Genomic DNA, 23,819 nt, shown 5'->3' with positions numbered 1-23,819 from the left:
CTGCCATCAGCACTCTTTCAGAATCCCAAACCCAAGCTCTGTCCACTAAGCAGTAACCCCCGATGTCCCCCTTTTCTCAGCCCCTGGTAGCCTCTATTGTACTTTCTGTGTCTGACTTTGCACCTCACAAGAGTGGAATCAAATAATATTTGTCCTTTTGTGTCTGGCTTATTTCACTGGGCATAATATTTTCAAGGTTTGTCCATGTTATAACAGGTGTCAGAACTTTTATTTCACTTTATGGCCAAGTAATACTGTGCTGAACTTTTTTAATGTTCTTTCTCATCTGTTAGTTTATTTGATCTTCACAATAAGCTTTTGAAGTAGGTCCCATTATAATGATAACAAAACACATTAAAATTATGAATATATGTACAGTAATAATGATTACCATTTAATAATCACCAACTGTATGACAGGCATTGGGCTAAGCACTTTACATCTTTTAATTGAATTTATTGGGGTGACATTGGTTCATAAAATTATTCAGGTTTCAGGTGTATAATTCCATAGTATATCACTTGTATATTGTATTGTGTGTTCACCAACCCAAATCGAGTTCCCTTTCTTCATTTATCTTCCTTTCCCCTTTTCTACCTCCCTCCACCCTGTCTCCCTCTGGTAATCACACACTGTTGTCTGTATCTATGAATTTGTTTTTATTTTGTGTTTTGCTCAGTCACTTCACATTTTTCACCCAGTCCCCAACTCCTCTCCCCTCTGACAGCTGCCAGTCTATTCTCTACCTATGACACTGTTTCCATTTTATTTATCAGTTGATTTTGTCTATTAGATTCTACATGTAAGTGAAAGTATATGGTACTTTCTTTTCTCTGATGGCTTATTTCACTTAGCATACTACTCTCCAGGTCCCTCCATGCTATCACAAGAGGTAAGATTTCCTTCTTTTTTACAAAACATTTGATATTTGCCTTTTTCATTCTCAGCCTACAACATAGTCCCAGTCAGCACAATAAGATGTTAATAAATATCAAATGAATGGATGAATGAATGAGATGAGCTTACCAAGGGAGAAGAGAAAGAGGGTTCCAGGCCTACCCTTGGGAAACTTCATTATCTAAGTCCAGTGCAGCAAGAGACTGAGGAGGAAGCAGAGAGGGAGGAGGAAAGCCCGGCAGGTGGAAGCACGAAGCCCCTGAGCGCGGGAGTGCACAGGGCATGAGATGTGGAGAGAGGAACTCAGCGTAGTGAAGTACAAGTGCAGAGTGCATGCAAGTGAGCGACGGGAAGAAACGGGGAAAGGTGTCCTTCCCAGGAGCGAGGCCGTGAAGCAGATGAGATCAGAGGGGAGGAAGCTCGCTGCATGCTGCAGAGGAGGAGTCAGGAAAGAAGTGGAAAATGTGAGCAAGGAGTTGCCCAGATAGACATGTCCAAACCCAGAGCCTGTAATTCGACTTCATCAGAAGGGCCATGTCCTCTCATCTGACCATGGAAGAGTGCGGAAGGGACACAGGTGTAGGTGGGGATATTGGAGGGATGGGGCCAGAACATTGAGTGAATTGGTACTCAGTGGCCTTAAGTTTACTGTGAAGTGTGGAATGAATCATCTGTGAGAGAGAGAAAAAGGTGCGGGGGCAGGGGGAGCTTGGGAGAGCAGTCGCTGTGCAGAACTGAAGGACCTGGCCGGGGGCAGGTGCAAGAGGCCAAGGAGCCTGGAGACCACACTCACTTTGGAGACCTGTATTCACAGTGGCTCCAAAATACCCAGGGTGTGCTCTCCATCCACAGGCTGTTTGATGAACAGTGAGAGTCTGTGCAGCCTCAGGAGACGCTCCTGGTCACATTAATTTACAAAGTAAATACTGCGAGCTACTCTGCATCCGTTAGAAGAGTTTCAAAACCTGGCTTATATATGGTCTTGGGACGTCTTTACAGTCGGGCATTCTGCCTGCCAACCTTATTTTGGGGATTCCCATCCACTCTAAATTTCCTCCAACCTTTGTAGTCAGGGATACTTCAAAGCTAAGAGGGGAGGTACTCTTTCCAACACCCTTATCATCCCTGGTCTGAGGACCCAGCAGAGTGTCATGTTCCCATTAATCTTCGAGGAACTGTGTGCCATATGTCCCGCAGACCAGGGTGTACTTCCTCTTCGGCAGGAAGATTTGTTCCAGCCCCTCGCGGCCGCGGCCTCAGTCGTGCACCAGGCGTATAAATCACTGGGGAGGGAGGGCGTGTGTCCTCTGATGAAAGGATGCAGCTCTTCTGTAGGAGTGAGCTTGTCTCAGAGGCTTTCCTCAGCCCTCTCCGAGGCACATGATGCAAATTGCAAAAAGCAGAATTAAAACTCCGGAAAATCCCCATTAAGCTGCAGGGAAGAGAAGTCCTGTAGCTTTTGTCAGTCATCAATGTGCCCCCTTGTCTCGGCTTTATGAATAGGATAGCGTCATGTTGTATAATTTTGTAATGGGCTATGGAAGGGAATATGCAGAAGATAACTTTTTAATGACACAAAGAAGTACTATGTTTGTTTATTTTTATAAATCTATATTGTTGAAAGTATTACAGATGTCCTCTATTTTTTCTCCCCCACCCCGCCCCCCCCCCCCCCCGGCCTTCACCACAGTATTATCTGTGTCCGTGGGCTATTCATATATGTATACTAGAGGCCCAGTGCATGAAATTTGATGGGGATCGGGCCTAAAACAGCAGTCGGGCATCCCTCTCACAATCCTGGACTGCTGGCTCCTAATCACTCGCCTGCCTGCTGGTCGCCCCTAACTGCACCCCTGCCACCAGCCTGATGGCCCCTCACTGCCTCTGCGTGCCGGCCTGATTGCCCCTAATTGCCCCCCCCTGCCGGCCAGGTTGCTCCCAACTGCCCCCTCTGCCAGCCTGGTCCCCCCTCATGGCCCCCCGCCGGCCTGGTCACCCCACGCAGCCTGCTTCAGTTGTTTGGTCATCCCTCACCCCCCTGCCGGCCTGGTCATAGACAGCCATCTTGTGAGGGTTAATTTGCATGTTGCCTCTTTATTATATAGAACTAGAGGCCTGTTGCACAAAAAGATTTGTGCAATAGGCCTTCCCTTCCCCTGGCTGCCGGCACTGGTTTTCCTCCAGCACCCGGGACCCAGGCCTTCGTTCCGGCCGGAGCCACCTTCAAGCCTGCGCTCCTCCGGCCGGAACCACCTTCAGTCTTCACTCCGCCACTTCGTGCCTACGTATGCAAATTTAACTGCCATCTTTGTTGGTGGTTAATTTGCATATCTCACTGATTAGCCAATGGGAGGCATAGTGAAGGTATGGTCAATTACCATGTTTGTCTATTATTAGATAGGATAAGTTTCCAAGTTAATCTCTCCCCACTCCCTCCTCCCCCCCTCCCTGCCTTCCCTTGGAGATTTGACAGTCTGTTCCATGCTTCCATCTCTCTGGATCTATTTTGTTCATCAGTTTATTTTGTTCATTAGATTCCACATATGAGTGAGATCGTGTGATATTTTTCTTTCTCTGACTGGCTTATTTCACTTAGCATCATACTCTCCAGGTCCCTCCATGCTGTCTCAAAGGGTAAGAGATCCTTCTTTTTATACTGCTGCAGAGTATTCCATGTTGTAAATGTACCACAGCTTTTTTATTTACCCATCTATAGATGGACACTTGGGCTGTTTCCAGATCTTAGCTATTGTAAATTGTGTGGCTGTGAACATAGGGATGCATATATTCTTTCTGATTGATGTTTCTGGTTTCTTAGCTTGTATTCCTAGAATTGGAATCACTGGGTCAAATGGCAGTTCCATTTTTAACTTTTTGAGGAAATGCCATACTGTTTTCTATAATGGCTGCACCAGTCTGCATTCCCACCAGCAGTGTACTAGGGTTCCCTTTTCTCCACATCCTCACCAACACTTGTCATTTGTTGATTTGTTGATGGTAGCCATTCTGACAGGTGTGAGGTGATAAATCGTTGTTGTTTTAACCCCTTCCCCGGCAGAAACGTGTATACTCGTTTTCACAAAATGTTCTTTTTCAGTCGTCGACGAGTATACTAAGAAAATATGGTCGCCGAAACCGGTTTGGCTCAGTGGGTAGAGCGTCGGCCTGCGGACTGAAAGGTCCCAGGTTCGATTCCGGTCAAGGGCATGTACCTGGGTTGCAGGCACATCCCCAGTGGGCGATGTGCAGGAGGCAGCTGATTGATGTTTCTCTCTCATCGATGTTTCTAGTTCTCTATCTCTCTACCTTCCTCTCTGTAAAAAATCAATAAAATATATTAAAAAAAAAAAAAATTAGTCTGAAAAAGAAACGTTTTTAACAAAAAAATTGTTGGGGAAGGGGTTAAATTGTATCTTTCTGATGACTAGTTACTTTTAGCATTTTTTCATATGTCTCTTGTCCATCTGTATTTCCACTTTGGAGAAGTGTCTATTTATTTAGGTCCTTTGCCCATTTTTTAGGTGGATTGTTTGTCTTCCTTTTGTTAATTTGTATGAGTTGAGAAGGATGAGTTGTTTGAACCCCAAAACTCAGATTAAAATAATCCCTTTGCTGATGACTTCTACAATGGCCCAGTAAATACCCATGATCTTGGACTCCTCACATAATTGTGTCGTGGGTCACTGTCCTCGCTGTTTTCTTCTCCCATTGTGTGTGGGTGTGGGGAGGGGAGATGGCAGTCCTTCGTGTTTATATAGCTCTGTACCATTTACAGAGTGCATTCACATCCACAGTCTTTCATTCATTTATTCCATAAACTTTTATTGAGGCCCTATCAGGGGCCAAACCTTTTGCCCTGAGAAAGGCCTAATTCCTGCCTTCAGAGACCTGAGTAACTAAATTAATGTTGTCAAGAATCTAAGATAGAGCCTTTGATCCCCACAAAAATTCTAAAATAGAGCAATAATTTTTATGTGTGCGTGTTTTTTAACTGGTAAGAGGATTGAGGCTCACCGAGGAGTCAGCTGGGTCGGTTGTAACTGGCGGAGCAGGATCAGGCTGGAACCTGGATGTGGTCAGACGCGGCCCCGTCTTGTTTTTCATACATGAAGCTAAGGTCACTGTCTGCCCTCGGAGTCCTGTATTGGCTGCAAATACGCTACCAGAACATTCACAGAAGCACCGGTTAGAGGTTTTCTAGGACCCCTTTCCCTTCGTGCAAGCGTCCCTTCCACGACGTCGCCCGCGTCCAGGCAAGACTCCCGCCGCAGGGACCGAGGCAGTCTGTGCTGCTGTCTCATGGAGACTCCTTGGCAGCATCCATGCACACAGCCTTGTTTTGCCCTCTGGAGCATCCGGTTATTTACTTCCCTTTTAAGAGCGACACTAAGGCACGGAAGGCAGCCTCGACACTTCTCTAAGCATCCTCCCCTCCAGGCCACACCTTTCTGGTTCCTTGACTCATTCCTCCAGTCATGTGACTCCCAGACCCATCCCCACAGTTGCCCTGTTCTGAGCACACTGGTGTGTTAGGTTCCCTTTAAAACCTGGCAGCCGGATGGCACCCCGTATTCCAAATGTGGTCTAACCAGCCACTGCCTCCCCATGCCTCCATGAAGAAAGTAGAGACTGAGTTCGCTTTTCATTAACGAGCTCAGACTCTGTTATTATTGAGCTTGTGGTCAACCACATTCCCCAGGTCTTTATCCTGTAACTTGCTGTCCAGTTGATTTTAACCCAGTGGCGGGACTGTACATTTCTCCCCAATCAATTAAATCTTGTTGCTATTGGCCCAGTCCAGTTTGTTGAAGTCACTTTAAAAAAAATATGGGAGGCTGCCATCCAGTATATTAAGTATCCATGGCAGCTGTCCTTCGTCTGTAGATGTGGTAAGCATGCGTTCTACGTGTCCGTCGTCATCATTAGTGTGTGGAGCAGGACGAGGCAAGGTCTACGCACTGCAGTGAAACTCTAGACACTTCCCTGGTGCGTGGGTTCAGCTAGCCGCCAGCACCCCAAACTCACCGTCGCCGCCCACATCTCTTCAATGAGAAGATGCACGCAGAGGCACTTCTCGAACTATCCCGGATATTTCTTATCTGGTTACAAGGATGTCATGACTCACGAGAGTCCTCAGAATCTCGAGAAGGTTACATAACCACTGTGGTTTCAAGCCGCTGCTGTTTCCTTTCCATCCTTTTCCACCTTGGTCATCTTAGAAATTCATCTCCCTCCTTTTTCTCTCTGGGAATCTAATTCGTCTCATAGCTTTAGCCACTATCACCCAGGCACTGCCAGTAACCATCTCTGGCCTCCACACCTTTTTGAAGCTCCGGATCTGTGTCCAATACCCACCAGCCATGTCCATCTGAGAGGCCTGGTTTAACTGGCTGCAGTGCTGGATGCTGAAGACGCCTCTGATTATCTCTGCGTTGTCACACATTGCCTATAAGGGGGAAGAGAGAGAGGGAAAGAAAGGAAGATTTTCAATGATTTCCTATGTATCACCTTGTAATTTATTTGTTCAATACAATTAAAACTGTGTAATATCTTAAAATATTATATGTTGGATATAAATATAATAAATAATCATTTTAATGAAGATAACATATAGAAAAGCAAAAATTATATTAAAGTGTTTCTACTTTTCCCATTGCTTTTTAGAGAGAGTGGAAGGGAGTGGGAGAGAGAGAGAGAGAGAGAGAGCTATGTCAATGTGAGAGAGACACATCGATAGGTTGCCTCCCATACAAGCCCTAAACCTGCAACCTAGATACATGCCCTTCACCAGGAATTGAACCCACAACCCTTCAGTGTGCGGGCTGACACTCTAATCACTGACCCACACGTAAGAGAAAGTCACTGACAGAGTGCTCTAACAGGTACAAATGGCAGCAGAGTAGCCCTGAATGTTCTGCACTGAGAACAGCACCTCTCTTCCTATAGCCTTCCACACACACACACCCCCGCCCCCATGCTACGGTGTGAAGTGAGAAAAGTAAAACATAACTAAGTGACAGCATTGATTAGGACCCACTAGCTCCTTGAGCAATACCAAACAACTGAACACACAGAACAAGCAAATCTCCCCAGGATACTAACCAGTCACATCCTAGTGGAAACCCAGTCTTCTGCATGAGGCTCCCGTAGTCTGGGTGTAACTCCCTTCTGGAGACCTATGAACTATCTGCTGCCCCTTCCCCCTTGTACAGGACAGGATAACAGGCATGGTCCCTCCAAATTGGAAAGAGGAGGGATAAGAGCCTCTCGTCCCTAACAAGTCTGGAATTTTGAGAGCACGGATTGTGGATCGCACCCAGGAAGCAAAGCTTAGTCTTTGAGCCCATTTCTGCTCTTGGAAGAGCGCTCTTCCCATTATTGCTCCAGTCCTTGCATCTATCCTCAGAGCTCTGTCTGGGCCAGTATTGCAGCTTGTTTTGAGTCTCAAATAATCAGTCTCTTTTACTCTAGGTTCATAAATTTACAGAGCAGTAGTAGTTTATTGAGAACGCAGTAGACTGCAGTGGGGGGAAGGCTGGCTCTTTTATGCTTTGCCTCAGAAGCAACACATGTCAATTCATTGACCAAAATTAGTCATACCTAATTGCACGGGGTAAGGAGTAGAATCCTGCTCGTGCCAGGAAGGAGAGGGCAGCAGACAAGGGTGGACAGAAGTCTCCACCACAGGAGCCGCATTGAGATAACGTCCACTCAGATCTTTACTGAGTCCCAGGCTCTTGGTTATAAGTACCGAAGAAATGGACACAAAACCATTGCCCTCAGGAGCGTAGACAGCAACCATGATGGTTAATAACCTGAGAGGGAGGAGCATTTTCTAGCTCTCTGCCCTGAAACTGTTAGCCATGCATTGTCTCACTTTTGTGCACTTGGCTTTTCACAGCCTCAGCTGTGAGCAACTTAAGGGCGTGATTGTATCTTCTTGATGCCTAGTACAGTGGCTGGCTCATTGTGAGTCCTCTTTAAGTGTTGAAAATTGACTGAATGACTGGGTGATCAAACCATCAGACCAAAACAAGGATTTGTTTTCAGCCTCTGGAGGACCTGAGTAGTGCCTAGTTTCTCTGGCACTTAATTACCCAACTCCCTAATCCCTGGAGCTGCCACTGTACAAAAGACACGGCGCGTGCGCTCTCTCTCCACTCGGGGGGGAAAAGATGGGGTGGGCTCCAAGAACTCACGTCAGTACTTGTCCCGTTCTAATGAAGTGAAAGGGACACCCAGCACAACTTTCTTTGCAGAAGAGAAAGAAGCGCCTTAAAGGTTTGGGTTAATTTGCTTACTTTCAAAGCCCTTGGGCAGTGAGCAGAACCCTCAACTTGCCTGACTTTTACTACTTAGAACAAACAAGTGTCCTCCTGTCATAATTCATGAAGATCACTTTGATAATGAACAGAACAATATATTTCCCTCTTCTGGTCCCCTCCTTCCCTTTGTGGGGTAGTAATTCTGGTTGTTCATTGTGTGGTGAAACCCTGGGGGGCGGGGGGGCAGTGATAGAGAGAAGGGAGTGTGCTAAGAGAATAGCCTCACACCTGCAAGGCCAGAGAGGCAGTTGGCTGACTTTACATGTCATAGAAAATAATGGCTTTTAGAATATGTTTCTCAAAGAATGCCTGTTTTACGTGAGCTGGGCCATTTTTTAAGTTGCTACATTCTAGATTTTATCACAGTCAAGTTCAGTTCTGACCTTGGAACACAGCGGTCAAATTCAGGATACAGGAGTCTTTCGAAACAGACATTTTTGTGAAGCAATCCATTTGGGAAGCACGTCCAGTCCAGTCCGTAGAGAATAGAAATTGACTCTACTCCTGCCACCAGGAAGTGGACGGTCTCATGACTACTAGAAAGTCAGGTATATAAACAGGTGACTGTAAGGCAAACAATACTATTTGTGATTGAATAGAAATATGGTCAAAGTACTGTGGGAATGCAGGTGTAGATATGGTATCAAGCTGAGGAAGGGACTAGAAAACTCAGGGAATGGAAGAAAGTGTCCTTAGGCTGTATGTGCAAAAGTACACAGGAATTGAAGGACTTTATGGGGAAAGCGGATTCTAGGCACAGTGTCTGAGCATATTCCAGGGCTGAGTGTTAGACAAGAGCCTAAGCTGGAGCAACGGTGTGGAGTGAAAAAGGGCCCTGGGTTAGCAGGCAGCAGCGTAGAGGCCCTGATGACTGCTGGGCTGCAGGGGTGAGGAGAGGGAGGGGGCAGAGACGATGCTAGGTGCCCTAGATGCTGGGGACGGCCGGGAGAAAGAGCCATTTGTGCAGGAAAAAAGCTCAGTGGCCTTGAGGTTGCTTCCAAATCTGAGTCTGTGACTCACTCCTGTGGTTCTGTGTACACCCCTGGTAACTCTTCGTTGGGTCAAAATGAGAAGACATTCATTGCATCTCACGTGGGCACCTGGCTTTGTTCCTTCGTCCAGGAATTGTCAGTCTTTTATTTGCTGTCCTAACCATCATAATCAACATTCCAAGCATAAGGAGGTTCTTGTTCCCACCCGCAGGTAATGCTGGCTGTGAACATGGTGTTCTTGGAGTTGTTTTTCAAATAGTTCTGTTCTGTTTTCAAATATTTATCCATTTAAGCAACATCACTATTTATGGCTGAAAGGACATCTGTTCTGCTGGCCTGGCACCTGGCTTCTGAGCTAGAACTTTTTTTAAGTCTGAGTCCACCTTTTCACTGTAGAAAAATTAATTTTGACTCTATTCACATGACGTTATCTGATGTTCTTGTGACAAGTTATGTGAGGGCCTTGGAAGGATTATGACAAGCCTTTGTGGGTAGGTTTTTGTTTTATCCCCAGCATAGAAGAGCATCCTTGTGGTAGGAGATCAACACTCAAGAGCCTGAAACTTTCTGCACGTTGCATGTGAAGCTCGGAGTGTTTAGAGGGGTTTTTCCACAGGAATTCGTATGTGCACATACAGCTGGCCCGTGGCTGGGCTCCAGCCCTCGCCGGGTTATTTGCCTGTTCCAAAGAAGCAGGGAAGGAAGACACTCATGCCCCATCATCCAGCATGTGTTTCCCATGAACCTTACAGCTGGATATTGAAAAATCTTGATTTGATCTTTCTTTTCTTCCTTTCAATCAGCTGGATATGGATATACAGAAACAGAACCAGGAAGTGTTTGTGGAATTGAATCAGAACTTGAGACATTGAGAGTTGGTCATTTCAGTGGTGTGTCTTGTTTCTTTTTCATCAGATATTGAATATTCTTCCTGCAGGTTGTGTTCCTGACTGGCTTTGGCTATGTGTACGTGGACATTGTCCATCAATGTGGCTCCATCTTCATCACTCTGGCCCCAGAAGGAAAAGCAGGACCTATTGTAACCAATACCAACAAGTAGGTTTAATCATTATCTCAACAGCAGGACAATAAGCTTTCCCACTATGAAACTGTAAAGCAATCACTTACCATTCGTGGTCATCCCTATGTATACATTGAAGCTTGTGATTAATTATTGGGTAATCCATCAGGATATGGTTATTAGCATTAAGTCATATTTATAATAGGGAGCAATCTATTGTCTTACCTGGATGCCCCTTTCAGTTCTTCTGTGATATTAACAAACATTTACAAACTAAAGCACATTTCTTAAAATTGTATGTTGTCACTAGCATGAAATGCTAATTAATACTTCTGTATCCACATGACAACCTAGTAATTAATAACTGAACTTAGCAATTAGAGCTGCATCAAAAGTAAATTCACCTCTTAGAACCACATTTTCCCCCTTCAACCTGAATGTCACCATTAGGTTTTACAAACATGAATCCAAGAGTTAATATCCTTAAATTAAAAGAACTCATATAATTCAGTAGGCTTACCATGAAGATGGCCTCTTCTTCCAAAAATAAAATAAGGGCAAAAGACATGAACAGAAACTTCTAGAAAGAGGAACTACAAGTAATTAAAGAAATGCATATTTAAATAATATATTTCTTATCAAATAACAACATGTTCCATCATATATGGTCCTAGTTGAAGTGTACATTGTTACCATTTTCTGTAAAGCACTTTAGAAATGCATATTTGGAGCTTTAAAATTCCAATTTTAAGAGTTAAAGCAATAATTAGAGAAGTTGGCAAAGATATATGCAGAGAGGTATGTATCACATTGCCAATTATAATGGCAAAATATTCAGAGAACAACAGCTATCAGTAGAGGAAGAGATAACACATAAATGTACCACGAGTGGTATATCCACAGAAAATAGGCGTAGAGGATTATAGTGTAATAGGAAGATGCACATGATAAACCTAAAATGGAGAAAAAAGTATAAAGTTGGGTATATAAATAGGGCCCTAGCTATATGTCATATGTACACATATTCTACATAAATAAATGTGCATGCACACACATTCACTCTCTGTCTCACACACATACACACACAAGAGAAACATTCCTAAAAAGAAACCTGAAAAGAATCAGAAGTGTTAATAGATGTGGGGTTAAAAGTGATTATTTAATAAGTGTCTGTATTTTCATTTTCTACAGTTAAAATTTATAATCAGAAAAATTATTGATTTTATGAGCTCTTTAAATGATAGCAACTTTGATACATTTGTTTAGGTCCTTTTTTAAAAATTTTCTCGCTTTTCATATATGGGTAGGAACTCATTAATTTGTACCCTGCCAAATTATTATTAATTTGAATTTTAATATATCAAACAAAGTTAAGTAGAATCTTTTCTTGGCCCAGAAGTATTTGTAAGAAATTAATTAAGAGACTAAAATTCAGAGACTACATTTCAAATTGCATAGTACAAAATTTTAAGTCTACCCCAGAATTTCATGAACATTTATCTAAGCATTAGGAGGGCATTGTTAATGACAAGAGCCACAATTCATGCGTCCATTGGTGAAAACAGAAAGACACCCGTATTTACTTGCACTTTGTAACTCATTTATTCGACGCTTACTTTTCAAGTACTTACTGGATGCAGGTGCTATTCTAGGGGAGGTGGTATATCAGTGAGTAAAGAGACCAAAATCCCTGCTCTTGAGGAATCACATTCTCATAGGCATGGAATGGGAGAAAACAAAGGGTAAACATAATGGAAAAGGAAATTTTATGGTGATCATAAATCTCAATTTATTTCATTATAATAAAAGGTAAAGAAGGTTGGCATTCTGCAGATATAAGAACAGAGCTCAGTAAGAAGGACAGAGGGTAGTTTTTGAAAACAGTGTAAGTCTCTCTAAGATGTTGACATTGGAGCAAAGACCTAAAAGCAGCCAGAGGGTTAGTGATGTGGTTTTCTGGAGGTAGAGCTGTCCAGACAGAGGGCACAGTCTGGTGAAGCAGGGGGAGCCCATGCGGGCCAGATGGAGGGGTGAACATGGGGGTGCAGTGCCGGAGGTCTGAGAGTAAAGACTGGACGGAGGGACACATGTGGGGCCCAGTTTTCATTCTGAGTGAAACAGGGAAGTCTTGGAGCATTTTGAGTAGAGAAGTTCCATGAGCTGATCTAAAATTATAGATGCTTGATGGCTGCTTTGTTGAAGTGGATGGTATAAAGGCGAGGGTGGAAGCAGGAAGACTAGTTAGGAGATCATGGCCATTATTCACACCAGAGAGAGATAAGAAGTGGCCAGTTTCTGGATAGCCTTTTGAGGACAAGCCCATGGGATTTCCCTGATGCATTGGATAAGGGAGAAAAATAGAGGCATCAAGAAGGAATCCACACTTTTTGGTCTAAGCAACTGGTAGAACGTAGTTGCCATTAACTGAGATGGGAAAGACTGTATGTAGATTTGGGGTCGGATCAAGAGTTTGATTATGGATATGACAAGTTGAGCGTCGTTTAGACATGTAAGTGACTCTGTGGATTGGAGTTCGGAGGAGTCCTAGGCTAACTGTGTGCCTTTGGAAGTCATCAGTGTATAGATGACTCGTCAAGCCATGTGGCTGGACAGTATTTCCAAGGGGAGTGAGTGGAGGCAGAAGACCAAGGGCTGAGTGTTGGGCACCTGAACTTTAAGAGGGAGCCACATAGGTAACGGGGATGGATGTCCAGAGGTAGGACACGAGAAGACATGTAAAGAAATTATTTCCAGCTGGAGGGAGTTATCGCCATCAAAGGCCACAGTAGTTGAGTGAGCCACACACTGAAGTCCACCATTTGATGTAGCCAGGCGGAAGTCACTGGTGACCTTGAGGAGAGTTGCTTTGGTAGACTGTTGGGGGCAGAAGCCTGCGTGGAGCAAGGTTAGGGGAAAATGGAAGGAGAATAGAAGATGATGTATATAAAAAACTCTTTGGAGTTTTTTGGTAGAAAGATCAGAAAAATGAGTGGTAGCTGGAGGAGGTAATGGAGCTACAAGAGGGATTTGTTAAGACAGGAGAAAAAATAGCTTCTAAGCTGCTTGTGGTGATGACCTTGAGGAGGGGAGTGACTCGCCCGTGAGCCATAGAAGTGGTAGGAAGCAGCGCTGGCGGAGATGCTGGAGCAGTTTGCGGTCAGTTTTCTTTCTCTTGCTCTCCTTGTTGAAGCTGAGGAGTCTTGGTTATCTTGTTAGTCTTTCTGCCTTGCGATGATTGTGACAGAGGATTCGGGCACAAAGACGAGAGGACAGTCGAGTAAAAGTCTGGTGTTGATAAGGGAAACCCTGGAGGAACGTGACAGGGACTGGTAGTCCCGTTGGGAACATTCCCCAGATGGTCGGAGTGTGATGGGCTCTGCCCAGACACAACGCACTGGACGTCGAGTTCTCACGTTCCTTGTGAGGACTCGAGGGGACCTCAGCAGGTGTTGACTAAGGCACTGCCATTCACACACACAGAAGGAAGGAAGCAGGGGAGCCACTCTTCTATCCTTCTCTCCTCCAGAACGCGGGCCAGGACTGTGGCGTTGAAGATGTTCGTCACTCGGCTGAGCCTGGCCGTGTTCGATGACCTCACCCACCACACGGCCGCCTCCGAACTGCTGAGACTCACGCTGGACAACGTTTTCCTCCAAGTGGCCCCGGCGGCCGGTCCCCTCCTGGGGGAAGAGCCCAGCCCGGCGCCCTCCCAGCTGTACTGTGCGGAGGTGTGCTGTGGGGACCTGCAGCTGGACAACCAGCTGTACCACAAGTCCAACTTCCACTTCGCCGTCCTGGTCTGCCAGGGAGAGAAGCCAGAGCCCGCCCCGGGCCCCAGCACGCAGAGCCTCCTGGCGTCCGGCGGCGACGTGGAGGAGTGCAGGAGGAAAAGCTTCATCCGTCTGGGCCTCACCTTCGCTGAGGGCGAGAGCTTCCTGTGCGACATTCACGAGCTCAGCTTTGAGCTGAAACCGGCCCGGCTGTACGTGGAAGACACGTTTGTCTACTACATCAGAACTCTGTTCGAGACCTACCTTCCTCACAGCAGCCTGGCCGGCCCCCCCACCCTGTCCCCGGGGGGCTCACAGGCTCTGCCCGTGCAGGTGAGACAGCACGCCAGGGCCCTGGTGAACCCCGTGAAGCTGCGGAAACTGGTGATCCTGCCCGTGAGCCTCCTTGTCAGCATCCACGCCTCCCTCAAGCTGTACATCGCCTCCGACCACACTCCGCTCTCCTTCTCGGAGTTTGAAAGAGGCCCCGTCTTCACCACGGCCCGGCAGCTCGTCCACGCCCTGGCGATGCACTACGCCTCGGGGGCTCTTTTCCGAGCAGGTGAGGACAGGGCGGAGGGTCTGGGCAAAGGGAGAGGTTTCGGGGTCGTGCCTTATGGACACCAAGAGGCAATATGGAGAGAGGCGAGGAGTGTGGGCGTGGCAGGTAGACAGCCATGGACTCTGCCACCGCTAGCTGGAAGGCCTTGAGCAAGTCGTTGAACATCCCCAAGTCTCTGTTTCCTCCGCGATAAAATGGGTTGTTGAGGGTTTTAAGAGGATACAGTGAAAGTGTCCTGAGTTAAGTGCCCTGAGTTTTGCTTGGCACTTAACAAACTAAAGCAACACAACTGTTCTGTTCACTGTCACATAACTCAGAATTGGAAACCCACGGAGGAAACAGTCTTTGGCCTCTTGCTGGTACCAGGCTCATGTTAGCGTACCAGTGCAGCCAGGAAGAGCAGCCCGGCCGAAAAGCAGTGCCTTTAATCATTTTATTTTTTAATTGTAGTTTGTATTCAACACTATTTTTTTAATGTTTTTAGTGATTTTTAGAAAGAGAGAAGGGAGAAGGATAGAGAGAGAGAAACATCCATGAGTGAGAAACATCATAGATCAGCCACCCCTTGTATGCCCCCTGCTGGGGATCAAGCCCACAACCTGGGCATGTGCCCTGACCGGGAATCAAACCCTTGACCTCTTAGTTCCTGGATCGAAGCTCAACTGCTGAGCCACACCGGCCGGGCTGTTAGCTTTCTTCATTGCAGTCTTTCATGAAGAGGTAGGAGAGAAATTCAGAGGCTTGATTTGCTCGTAACAGGCATAGAGAGACTCTGCCTGCCCGGTGCGGCCTTGCCCGTCTGGACAGATGACAGAGGGCCCGCGGTGCCTCAGCCTCCCACACACCCAAGCTGGGAAAGCCCTCAGGGCTGGTTCGAATATATGCACAGAATGTTGTATGGGAAGGGCAGTGCTGAGAGTTGAGTGTTGGGGACTAGGTTGTTTCAGAATACTCTGGCAGCAGTTTCCAACCTTTTTTGTCTCATGGCATATATAAACCAATTCTGTGGCACACCAAAATATATATATTCTGTTTTTTGCCAATCACACACACACACAAAAATAGATATAATTTTGATTCATTCACAACAGATGGCTATTGTGTTGGCTGCTGTCATTTTTTTATTTGATAATCTAAGGGAAAAGATGTCCGTGCCCCTGACTGAATAGCCGTGTATTGTGTGTTTTGAAAATTCTTGCTGCTCTATGGTAACCGGCATCAAAGCACACATTCCTGACCTAAATGCACTCGGAAGCCATTTCATTTTGACAGTCTGACTCCTTAAGTTCCCCTGAATTTAGGCAACAAACACCAGCCAGAGTGGGTCTTGTGGGCCCTGTTTGATAAAGGAACATGGAAGTCTTACTTTCTGAAATAGCAGAGAGAGAGCCTTTGTAGCATTGTACTTAGAATGCATTCCCATTGGAGATGATCATTTTAGCAGCAATGACTCATGTTGTTGCCGTCCTGGTAAGATTGCGTTTTCTCCACCGTGAAATGCACAGTGTAGAGAGGGCTACTCACAACCCTTAACTGAAAATGACAGGGTCCAGGGAGGGCCCTGCTGAGCTGTTGTTTTGATAGCTTGCACAACAATGAAGAAATATTCCCTCTTGCTAAGAAACCATTTAGAAATAAGCTGTTAACATTTCAAATTTAATAGACGGGTATTCCAGAAACTTACCCTTTCGGGCAGTTTTTGCTCTTAACATGGGGAGCAGGCATGTAGGTTACTGAGCGCTGACCCAGGCCTGGGAGGAAACGCATGGGCCGGGCACCACGTGCCTGCAGTGTGGGGAGCACCCCTCTGTGCCGTGATCTGGCACAGACACGCGCTGTGGCGGGAGCCACGTCCCTGCAGCCCCAGCCCCAAAAGCGATCGCTCTGCTTTGTTTGTTTTTAACGAGCTTTCCCAAGAACATTCTGTTTGGATCTTTTGTAATCCACCTAAAAATCCTCTAAGCTGTGTCCCAACCTCATTATACGCTGAGACGAAATTCTAATACCGAGGGCCAGACTTTAGAGCCTATTGGGAAGTCTGTCACTAAAAACCTACCGACAATCTAAAGATGATCTGGAAGAAGCAGTGATGAGCAGGTTGGAAATGGGAAGACGGTAGGAGGTGACCAACCCCCAGGACGAGTCTTGTAGGAACAAGTGAACAGGTTACATAAAGACAGTAAAGTAATTAGAAATGAGTAACCTACCCTATTTAAAGGAAAGAATGTGGGCTTTATATTTTCCTGGGGCCCTCACGACCCCTAAGTCTCAGTTTGATTAGATACCAGACAGACATCCTTTTTCAACAAAATTCCCGGACAAGCAAGCTGAGGCTACATTTGCTTCTGGAGGAAACTCGTTAAAGGAGAGTCGGGGATGCTTTGTGCCGTTTCGGTCCAGCTCACACACGCGCGCAGTAGCTCTGGGCCACGCGTGGCCTCCGTCAGCCCGTGGTCCCGATCCAGGAGACCGAGCAGCCTGGGTGTGCGAGGGGCTGGGTCCTGTCCGCCCACCCCTGCCCCCTGCCCTGGGGTCTTGCTTGGCAGTAGCTCCTTTACTTCTATGTGGAATCTGGAGAGAAGGGGAATTAAAATGTTTCTGGACCACCTGGGCTCACGGGGAGGGGTGAGGGTGCAGATGGAACCAGGTAAACCTGGGCTGAAACCCAGCCTACATGTCTAACCCTGGGGAGATGGTGAACAGTGGACTTGGTCTCTTTCCTCCTTTCCCTGCCTGCCTGGGAGGCAGTGGAGGTAGGGAATTAACAGTCTACTCTGTCCCTTGGGCCTCAATGGTTCCTGAGCCCAGGGGTTCAGTTTTTAGCTGACCTGAACTTAATAAAAGGAGTGATAGTACTTCTCTTGCACAGTTGCCTGTGAGAATTAGAAATGTTACATGCCTGGCCCCTATAGGCCTCCCAGTTACGATCATCTTCTGGAAGTTATTCCTCTGATAACATAAACCCTGGTGCTATCTTCCTAGTGGTCCAGAGAAGAGGGGGCTCCAGTTTTAAGAACGTCCCCCTCTACAAGAGCTGGGCCCGGGTACCCTGGGGCTCCGCAGGGCTTTGCACCCGCACTGTCCGGCCTCCGGGGTCGGTGACCTGCCTGGGGATCTCTGTCGCAGGCCTGTCCGCTACGAACCTGCTGGTGAGGCAGGCTCGGCTCCCCGGGCTTCCATCCGCTGGCCTCCCGTTAGCACTGGCAGCCCTGGGCTGGGAGGCAGTCACCAGAGAAAGCCGCCCGCCCAGAGTGTTCCTCTCCTTAGCCCTTGGCCCTTGCCTGCACCTCCATCCTCTGGGCGAGAGCCCCAAGCCCCCACCCCGGGGTGTGTGTGGGGTGGGAGGGTGAAGGGAAGCCACTGCCAGAGTCCATGCCGCAGCCACGTTCCCACGGGGCAGGGCGCCCAGCAGTGAGGCCGCTCCTGGCAAGCCCGGCTCACACAGGAAACCAGACCCGAGGGCCCCCCCCCTCCCCCCCGGGACCTTGGCAGGGAACGCTCCCCTCGCTAACTAATCAGTGTGTCCCTGTCACCGAGGTTTACACAACTGGAGCTGGGCTGGAAAGGGAGACGTGTGTCTGGCTCCAGCTCCGCGCTAGAGGGAAGCGCTCAGCTTGATCGGAGTGGGAAAGATTAAAAGTAACTCCTCCATCTTGGTCAGGACTCACCATCCCCTGTAACACCCATTCAGCATCTGGCCTCCCGACCAGGCACCTTCTGATCCCAGGGCCCCGCTGCCCCTGCGCACACCCGCAGCCTGAAGGGCCGCCCTCCCGCGCCTGGGGCACACAGTCCCTTTTAGCAGGAACAGCGGGGCTCAGCAGGGAGGTCACAGAAAGCTGTTTGTGAGGCTGCCAAAGGACCACTTTGATTTATAAACTAGGAAAGTTTGCCACATCTGAATTCACAGTGAATGAGTTATTTCCCATATTTTGCTCCAAAAGAGCTTATTACATTCTCAGTTCTAGTGTGAAAAATGAATTGCAGGGAAAATGTGTTATTTTTCCCAAATGTTGAAAGTGCCATGTTGAAGGTCTCAGCAGCCCTTCCCTTTGGTCCCACAGGCTGGGTGGTTGGATCCCTGGAAATCCTCGGCAGCCCGGCCAGCCTGGTGCGGAGCGTGGGCAACGGCATCGCCGACTTCTTCCGGCTCCCGTACGAGGGGCTGACCCGCGGCCCCGGGGCCTTCGTCAGCGGCGTCTCCCGTGGGACCACGTCCTTTGTGAAGCACATTTCCAAAGGTAGCTACTTCGGTCCCTTGTGATAATGCCTGATTTCATTCCTTCCTGACTTATTTTTCTCTTTTTAAAGAACATGTTAAAGTTTCAGCGTTGCCTCTAGCTTTGTGTGGCGTGTTGGCTTGCAGTGAACGCTGGACCTGTGACAGCTCATATACGCGCTCTGATGTGTTGAGCAGATCACTGCGGCCTGTGCAGTGTGTGAGGATCCCAGAAACCTCGAATGTGAAACCCCTCACCGGGGAAGCATGCACTGCCTCAGCGGCTCTCCCATGCGATAAATGCAGAAATGCTAAAGGTGCTCGGACTTCTGCTAAACATCAGAAACCCTACACTCTGTGGCCTCATCATATTTTTTTTAACGTAGATACAGTTGTCATAACTTCAGTGAGGCTGTGGATACATTTTGACGGGAGGCCGATGGGGAGTGAAACCGCGCGCACAGTGCCATCTGGTGGCTGCACGGGCCGCCAGGCGCCGAAGCCCGGCTGCCCCTGGACCAGGGCAGTGTTTCCCTGGTTTCCGCGTTTGCCTGACGACATTTTGGTCAGGTTGGCAGGGACTCGGGAGCTAACAAGAACCATCTGAGTCCCCATTCTTCTCAGCAGGAGGCAGGGAAAAGGGGCGAAGGGCTTCTCCCCAGCGAGGCCTTTTACTGTCAACAGCACGGCCCCTGGGTAATGGACAAAGGCAGGGCCACTCCCCCGCCCAGTCACCCAGGAGGCCTGTGAGCAGAGCTGCCAGCGCTCACAGATGAGTCACTGGTAGACTTCTCACCCGTGACACTTAGATCTTCGTGGTTCTGTTGTTTGTATTTTAAAATAAGACAACCAACACCTGCTAAACTGAAGTCCACGGTGATTTTAACATCTGGCCCACTGCATGTTTTTACACTGGCTCTCTCCTCTTCCCAAATCCGTGCGGTTTATTGGGATCTGTGTGTGCGCATGTATCTTCTTTATTTTCAGGTTACTGGTAAAGATGCAACTGCAAGAATGACACTTCCCATCTCTTCTTTAAACCTGACATCCTAACAGATGAGCCAATTCATTAGCTTCAGAAATGTGTCCATTGATGTCTTCAGTTTTGCTCATGGGGATTGATGCAGACTTGCTAGAAAAGATGCTGAATATCTTGAGTAAGCTGCTGAAATAGCCTTTCTTAGGAGAAAAACAGGATCATGGCTTTCACGTGATTTGCCTCCTTTGTTGTCCTCACATTTTTCACAGTGAACATCCTGAATATCAAAACTGCACATGTTCTCTGCAGCACAATAATCATCTCCTCAAAAATGTCAAATAATAAGGAGGGAATAATTTTTAGTCCAAAAGTGGAAACATCTCTTTGCAGTCTGTCAGAAATTCAGCAACTAACCTCAACCTTTAAAATCAGAGCAGGCAGCCCTGGCCGACTTGGCTCGGTGGATAGAGCATCAGCCCTCAGACTGAAAGGTTGAGGGTTTGATTCAGGTCAAGAGGAGGTACCTTGGTTGCAGGCTCAATTCTGTGTGGGAGGCAACCAATCAATGTGTCTCACATCAGTGTTTTTCTCTCTCCCTCTCCCTTCACTCTCTCTAAAAAATTAATGGAGCCCAGCCCAGCTTGCATGGTTGAGCATTGACCTATGAACTAGGAAGTCTCTGTTTGATTCCCAGTCAGGGCACATACCTGGTTTGTGGGCTCGATCACCATTAGGGGGCATGCAGGAGGCAGCGATCAATGATTCTCATCATTGATGTTTCTCTTTCTTTCTCTCTCTCTCTCTCTTCTCCCCTCTCCCTTCCTCTCTGCAATCAATCAATCAATAAATAGTCAATGGAAAATGTCTTCGGGCATGGATTAACAATAAAATATAATCAGAGTAGACAGATTTTAACCTTCAAAACTGGGCCTCAGCGAGGACTTCAAAACCAACTGTTTGTTTTTTACTGTTTTTATTGATTTTTTTGAGAAAGGAAGTAAGAGGGAGAGAGAAGTAGAAACATCGATGAGAGAGAAACATCAGCATCCATGGGCTTGTCTCCTGCACGCACTACACTGGGGATCGAGCCGGCAACCCGGGCATGTGCCCTGACCAGGAATGGAACTGAGACCTCCTAAAACCAACTGTTTTAGCCAAGCCCTGACAGTCAGATAGTAGGGAGCCCAGTTCCATGTGAAACTCTAGGCACTTTTCTGGTAACAGACTCTTACCCTACCCCTCTGAGGAGAGCCATCATCGGCACAGGAAAGTGAAGCCACCATCACTCACCCAGAGGGCACAGATGGGTTTCTGCTGCCCTCTCTACTATCCCGCGGCCTCTGGGCACCACTCTCCCATGTCCTCCATACATGACCAGGAGCCAACCCATGTGCTCTTGTGCCCTCAGGTACCCTTACCTCCATCACCAACCTGGCCACGAGCCTGGCCCGAAACATGGACCGGCTGTCCCTCGATGAGGAGCACTACAACCGGCAGGAGGAGTGGCGGCGACAGCTCCCGGAGAGCCTGGGCGAGGGCCTCCGACTGGGCCTGTCCCGGCTGGGCATCAGCCTGCTCGGTAAGGGGTGCAGGGATGTGCGCGCCCGCCTGCCCTCTGGCTCTGCCGTGGGACATGGACTCCCAGGATGGGAGGTGGTTGGGAAATTCACATCCTTTCTGTAGACTATCGGAGGCTTGGAGAGAATATGGCGCTCACCCCAGTTCCTGCCCTGAGTCAGTGAGGCTGTGGAACAGGACCCACGTTCCAGCACCAGGGTGAGGCTATGACAGGCCATCCTGTCTGACCAGAGGCTACCTGCTCCCTCAGCACTGCAGGCACTGCAGACACCTGCTCCCCCACCACCGAGACACCTGCTCCCCCACCACCCAGACACCTGCTCCCCCACCACCCAGACACCTGCTCCCTCAGCACCACGGTCGATGCCTGCTTTTGTTTTTTAAGCACTTGAGCAACTTGCAACTACTGCAGACACCTGCTCCCCCACCACCGAGACACCTGCTCCCCCACCACCCAGACACCTGCTCCCCCACCACCCAGACACCTGCTCCCTCAGCACCACGGTCGATGCCTGCTTTTGTTTTTTAAGCACTTGAGCAACTTGCAACTGTCATGCGAACCTCATGAGGAAGCCACTTTTCCTTTTGTGTTTTCTAAGAATGCCAGGTCAGCCTGACTGGGGTGATCATCAGTTGTTGAGCAGCCAGATGGTATAGTTAGAGGTGAAGACTGCTCTTGAAATTTCCAAATTTTACAAATGTTTGATAAATAAGTTGCTTTGGAAAAATCTATAAAAAGGAAGCTTCGGAGCTGAACTTTTGCAGAGCAGGATTTTCAAGGGTATTTTCTGTTTGTTTGCAAAGGAATTTAAAACTGTGTTGCTTGGCAGCATGCCTGCCCAGCATCTGAAGAAGGGTGCATCTCCTGAGATCAGAGTGCCCAGTGCAGAGAGAGCAAAGGTCAGCAAAGCTGGGCCTGAAGGGTTCCCCCTCTCCCCAGTCTGCCTCCCCAGACATCACCCCAGCTCGCAGTGCAGCCACGGAGGCTCGGAGAGGGTGTGGGGAGGTGTTACAGGAGCAGCTAGGTTACTAGAAATTGTTCCCGTCGGAACATGCAGTGGTGCGCGGCAGTCATTGCATCATGCTTGGGAGTGGGGAGCTGGTGGCTGGGATGGGAATGCTGGGTAGAGGAGCAGCCCGGAGGCATGGTGGCTGCTGTGGGAAAGGGCAGTGGTGTGGGGTGGACCACACTCCTTCTTTTGTACCTCAGACATGTGCTTATCTTCCCTGAGCCTGGGTTTCTCTGGTGTAAATCGGGGCTGGAATCACCATTAGAAGCCATGGGGGTCAGGCGTGTGTCCGCCCAGGGCCTGTGTTCGGTCATCAGAACCTGTCATCATGAAATCATGGCAGCGAAGGAACTGTCCGAGTTGCTCAATTTCAAAGAGTGTCGGATGGGCAGTGGCAGGAGCCTTCTTGCTTTAGTTTCAGTCCAGTGGGTTCCAGGTGCTGTAACCACCGGAAATGACAACCTTGGGGGCTCAGGTCATGGTCTGGGGTCTGTGGGCCTCTTTTCGCTGAGACCTGTGGGCTCTGTGGCCCTGCTCTGGCAGGAGAGCTTCCTTCCCTCCGTCTGAGCCAGAGGAGCTCCAGGTGCTCCGGAGGAGACCTACGTGGCTGGCCTGTGGCCGCCTCTGTCCCAATGCTCTCGTCCCCGAGAAGCAGCGCCACTACCACTCCCCACTGAGGACGCTGTGCCTGGCGTAGACATCAGCTGTGGGAGGAGCTGTGGACCTGCCTTGGCGATGTCGCCCTTGGGGCTTGGCTCGTGGTTGGCCATGAAGCTTTGATCTCCTCCTCGGTCTGTGTCCTGTACATCCTTCTCCATGCAAGGGAATCTTTCTGTCTGTGGGACCTGCCGTGGGTGCAGAGTTTTTCTGCATTTCTGGTAATTTCCAAAAACCTAGGTATTCTGGGGGTAACGTAGACCCTGCCCCGCGTGTGCACCTACAGATGCTGGCCTGGCCAGGGCCCAGGAGCTCCATGCCCACAGCACACCCTGGGCTCCACGTCCTTGTCTGTGCTTCTCAGACATTTAGTTCACAGTGGGCATCTCAAGGTGGGCCCACACGGGCTCCCTTCCCTCTATGAGCGTAAGAACCCTCTGTATCCCACATAATCTCAGTGTTAGCTCCAAACACCAGGTCCCAGAGGAAGACAGAGAAGCTAGGATTCTGGGAAAGAATAGGACTGTCACCATTTAATCCATTTCCAGAAACGCGATTGCATACCTAATTGAAGCTAGAGCTGTTGTGATGTAGCAGTGACATCAGACCGCTAGTTCCTCAGTTTCTCCCTCTAATGACCCAGTGAGTAGAAAGGTATTTAAAGAACACTTCAGGGTTTCACATGCATGGTCTTTGATCATCAAACCCCAGGCCTGAATGAGGTTCAGAGCTTGCCCAGGTCAAACCTCTAGCCAGGACAAGTTCCCGGCCCCTCCACAATCCCCCACCCCCAAGGGCTCCACGCCTGG

At 48.3% G+C, this 23,819-nt stretch overlaps 1 protein-coding gene across 1 annotated transcript in view; it reads left to right on the top strand.

The window, feature by feature from the left end:
- VPS13B (vacuolar protein sorting 13 homolog B (yeast)) overlaps positions 1 to 23,819 on the top strand; it is a 624,807-nt gene that overhangs the window by 587,832 nt on the left and 13,156 nt on the right. Inside the window, exons 57-60 of the mRNA XM_006760303.2 lie at positions 10,152 to 10,270; positions 13,762 to 14,567; positions 18,632 to 18,808; positions 21,174 to 21,344. Of these exons, the coding sequence (XP_006760366.1) occupies positions 10,152 to 10,270; positions 13,762 to 14,567; positions 18,632 to 18,808; positions 21,174 to 21,344 (1,273 nt within the window). The remainder of the gene's footprint in view (positions 1 to 10,151; positions 10,271 to 13,761; positions 14,568 to 18,631; positions 18,809 to 21,173; positions 21,345 to 23,819) is intronic.

The sequence above is a fragment of the Myotis davidii genome, unplaced genomic scaffold (assembly GCF_000327345.1).
Source record: "Myotis davidii unplaced genomic scaffold, ASM32734v1 scaffold497, whole genome shotgun sequence".
Classification (NCBI taxonomy): Eukaryota; Metazoa; Chordata; class Mammalia; order Chiroptera; family Vespertilionidae; genus Myotis; species Myotis davidii.
The sequence above is the reverse complement of the archived record's forward strand: the minus strand, read 5'-3'. Positions and strand labels throughout refer to the sequence as shown.